This window comes from Orycteropus afer, unplaced genomic scaffold (genome assembly GCF_000298275.1).
Source record: "Orycteropus afer afer isolate SDZICR_OR568_19922 unplaced genomic scaffold, OryAfe1.0 scaffold00040, whole genome shotgun sequence".
NCBI classification, from domain to species: Eukaryota; Metazoa; Chordata; class Mammalia; order Tubulidentata; family Orycteropodidae; genus Orycteropus; species Orycteropus afer.
Genome location: NW_006921627.1, coordinates 13,239,670 through 13,244,103, shown reverse-complemented (window position 1 = coordinate 13,244,103; position 4,434 = coordinate 13,239,670). Strand labels below are relative to the sequence as shown.

Below are 4,434 nucleotides of genomic sequence, written 5' to 3'. Positions count from 1 at the left end.
ATCAAGGAAAACAAAGATGAGGGAATGTTTATTAAATTTCTATCAGGTATAATTTCTTCTAGGGCATGCAGTAAGTTGTTAAATATTTTCATTTGAATAAATAAAAACATAGTGAGAAATTCCATATGACTCACTGAACAAGTGATCTCAATAAACACATGGAAGCCACAACTAACCGTTTTTTTGTGTGTTGCTTTCTCAATTTCCTTTGTGTTTTGCCCCATCTCCCAGAGTGAATCAAAGGAAACCACAGTCTTTAGATAGACTTCTTCTTTTGAGTTAACAATTTTATGTTGGTATCTTTCTAATCTCATCAAATATTTCTGAACATACTCTCTGTATCCATAGGATACAGGAAAAATATCTTGAGGAAAAATATAAAATGATCCTGGTTCTCCCAACCACTGGACAACAAGGAATCTAGCACACAATGGTGGCAGAAGAACATCCAAGTAAACGTGAGTACATTTTTTGTTTTCATTTTTTAAAAGCAAATAGATTTATGACTAAAATTTGAAAACATGAATTGATGATAGTTGTAAAGATTGAAGATGATGATGGAGAGGAGGAGATGTAAGGAAATGAGGATGATTTCAGTGGGAGGAAGGCAACAAAGAGATTTAAATAAGATGAGTAACAGAAACTTCTTTATGAGATATAAATTAGACCAAGAGAGGAGACAAAATATGTGGAAGAGAAGCAGTATGGAAGGAACCGTAATAGTCTGGGAAGATTCTTTTGAAGGGAGGAGAGAGAAAAAGGTACAGAAAATGAACTCGGGCTCATAGTGTATCTGCGGTCTGACTTTGTCTCAGCTTTATACATTTAAGTAGACATATCTACCCCTCCCAAATGTATTGAGAGAATATTGAACAAAATTTCTGAGAAGTATATAAAACTTTTTATAGAATTTTTGAGAAACATGTAATGCAAAAATACATACATTTAAAGTAACAGTTTCTCTTCTCATTACTTCACCTCAGCAAACTTCAATGGAACACTGTAGAATGGTCCTGAAAAAATCTTTTATTGTAAAGGTGTGTCTGGAAGTATGTTTTTATGTCAGCACATATGATGTACATGATTCTTTTCATTGCTACATAGAATTCCATTGCATGAATTTATACTTAATTAAAACTTTCTACTGTTGATGATACACATGTGTATACATGTATACACTTACGTGTACACACATGTAAGTATTAGGATCCAGTGTTTGTTTTTTCACTTTCCATAAGTACTGCAATGAGCATTCTTTTATAGAAATAATTTCAATTATATCTATAGGACAATATTTCAAATTGGTGTGGCAAATGTAATGTGTTTAAAAATTGATAAATGCTGCTAAATTACTTCTCCTAAAAGCTTTCTATTTACAGTTTTAGGAACAGCACATACTTCCTTATCAATAGTTCTTACTTTTTTGCCAACACTGAGTGTTTTCAGTGTATATTTAAAAAACTTATATGTGAAAACTCATACAATACTTTAGCTTATATTTCCCTAATTTAGCATACTTTTATCAGTTTAATAGCTATTTACATTTTTTAGTGGATTTCCTGTTCAAAGTTTTCTTGTTCTCCAACTGATTTTTAAAATTCTGTATAGATTCTGGATACTAATATTGTGGCATTTTTTTCCCCATAAGTTACTTGTCTTTTAGTATTGTTTCAGTTTTTAACAAAGTTTTCATTTTTATGTAGCCAAATGATCCATTTTTATGGCTTTTATGTTTTTGGTCTTGCTTATAAAATCCTTTCCTACTACAAAATTATTTTTTAAAATTATTTTCCATTTTACTTCTTATTTATGTACTTACCAGTAAGTGATAAAACTGACTTGTTCAGAGGGAATCTCTAAGACCTAGTCTATTCTGGGTGTTCTCAGATTTAGCTTATTTCTTAGAATTGACTTTCATAGTTCATGTGGCTGAAAGAATAACTTTTTATTTTTCTTTCTACGCTATAGAAGAATACCGACATCCCGAGCTGATTGTTTGGACCATTGCTGTTCTTTTCATCTCACTTCTCAGTGCCTGTTTTATTGCAAACTGTTTGGGTATGTTATTGGCAAAAGAGGAGTTCTAAAGTTATTTTAAGCCTTTTGTCATCTTTATTTTTCCCCAACATATGAGTCCATAATGCCTTCAGGATCTTGGACTTAAAATTCAGAGCTATGTACTTGACTTTCTATTCTTTGATGGTTATACCTTGTGTCCGGGAGTGAAAGATGAAATTTAGATTATTTTCTGTACATGCGAAGGCTAATGGTGTAGTAAATCATCCCCCATTTTGGACTGTGAACTACAAAGAGCTCCATCCAATGAGTAAGGAGTAATCAGCAAAAACCCCAACTTTCACATGGACTTCAATGTAGCTTTGAAAAGAAAGATTCTTCCTGATATTACAATTAAAATAAGAGTAAAGGTTCAAGTATATTACAATTAAAATAAGAGTAAAGGTTCATAGACAACAGGAAAAGAATAGAGAGCTTAGTTATGACCTCTGCGTGTATCAAGTCTTTATATAAAACAGAAGCAGGCATTGTAGTTAGAGGAAAATGACAATTTTGTCCAATAAATGTTGCAGATACAACTGAATATTAATTTAAAAAAATAAAATTGGTCTCTTACACCATCTACAAAAACAAATTCCAGATGAATTATTGTCTAAAATGTGAAAAGGAAATCAATAAAGCTTTTTAGAAGATAAATGATGAATAGCTTCATGACCGTGAGTCAGGAAGTATTTCTTAAGCAAGTCAAAAAATGCAGTAGTCAATAACAATAATAAAAAATAAAGTATACCACATTAAAATAAAAATTACTGTACAATAAAAGATATCACTGAGAGCAGTAACAGAAAGTTATAGGAAAAGGTATTTGTAATATGTATAATTAATAAATGATTATTGTTGGGGGCCTTTGAGTAAATATCGACTCATAGCAATTCTGTGTGATGGAGTAGAACAGCCCCATAGAGTTTTCTTGGCTGATATCTTTATGGAAGCAAATTGCCAAGTTTTTCCCCTGCAGAGCCACTAGGTGCCAACCTCTCAATAAGTACCTGAGCGCTTACAACCATTGTTCCATGAGGGTTCCTTAATAAAGGATTGTTGTTGTTAGAGACCATCCAGTCAATTTCAACTCATAATGATCCCATGTGACAGAGTAGAACTGCCCCATAGGGATTCTTAGGCTGTAATCTTTACAAATCATTTGAAAGACCAAATCACCAGGTCTTTTTCCTTTGAAGCCAAGGGGTGGTTTGAATGGCCAATCTTTTAGTTAGCAGCCAATAGCCTAACCATTGTGCCACCAGGGTTCCTTAATAAACGACTGGTGTGCAGATATAAAAATTCTTTCAAATCGTTAGAAAAAATACAGATAGCACAATAGAAAAATGGGTAGTCTTGAATAGCACTATACAAAAGAGAATAAATAAAATGATAAACACATTTAAAAATGTCTCAACCTTAATATTTATCCAAGAAATGCAAAGTCAGCTCAAAATGGGATACAATAATAAACACACTAGGATGGTAACAATGAAAAAGCCTGAGGTGAAGCAACGGGACATTGCTGCTTATGGGACTGTAACATGGACAACTATTTTGGAAAAGTTTGCCACTATCATAGTTGGCAATATGTGTGCCTTATTTTCATCAGTTCCACTCACAGAAATGTGGCCTACAGAAAGATGCATGCTTTTGTGCTCTAGGATGCATATTCAAAAATGCCCATTGTAGCATTCATTGTTCACAATAGCTAATTCCTGGAAACAATGGAAATATCTATGGAAAGTAGAATAGATAAGTACATTTTAGTGCCTTAAGATTATGCCACCAGAGCACCTACAACAGTGATGACTTATAGCTGTATGCAGCAACATAGTATTTTATAAACATTTACATGGGTATGTTTTAGAAAATGCAGTGCAGGAAGTCAGACCCAAAAGAATACATACTGTATTATTCCATTTATATAAAGTTCAGAGCAAGTAAATCTGATTTATATGGTTCAGGGATATGTTGTTAAGTGGTGAAATTCTGAAGTAAAGCACAGAGGTGATTATTTAAAAGGCCTGATGTGGTTACCTTTAAGGGGGAGGGAGGGAGTTGTGTTTGAAATATGGAGGCCATCTGGGGGTATTGGCAATGGGTATTTGTAATTTGAGGTGTTTCTTTACAATAATTTGTTAAACTATGTGTCTTTTCTTTGCTATTCATAAGGTTTTCCCTGGCCAATTCTTTCAGAAGTGGGTGGCCTCTTCCTTCTTCCTAGTCTGTCTCAGTCTATAAACTGGCTGTTACCTATGCACCAGGTGCATCTCGCTGGGTTTTAACACCAGAGGCTCAGCCTCAAAACTCACGTCTACATGTCACCACAGTAGGACAAACCGACAGACAAGTTTGTCCTGCTGTTGGAGCCCTCTC

General features: G+C 33.8%; 1 protein-coding gene across 1 annotated transcript in view; it reads left to right on the top strand.

The window, feature by feature from the left end:
* Nucleotides 1-430: 430 nt before the first annotated feature.
* CLEC4D (C-type lectin domain family 4 member D) overlaps nt 431-4,434 on the top strand; it is a 13,391-nt gene continuing 9,387 nt past the window's right edge. The window contains exons 1-2 of the mRNA XM_007937206.1: nt 431-458; nt 1,969-2,058. Coding sequence (XP_007935397.1) covers nt 431-458; nt 1,969-2,058 — 118 coding nt within the window. The remainder of the gene's footprint in view (nt 459-1,968; nt 2,059-4,434) is intronic.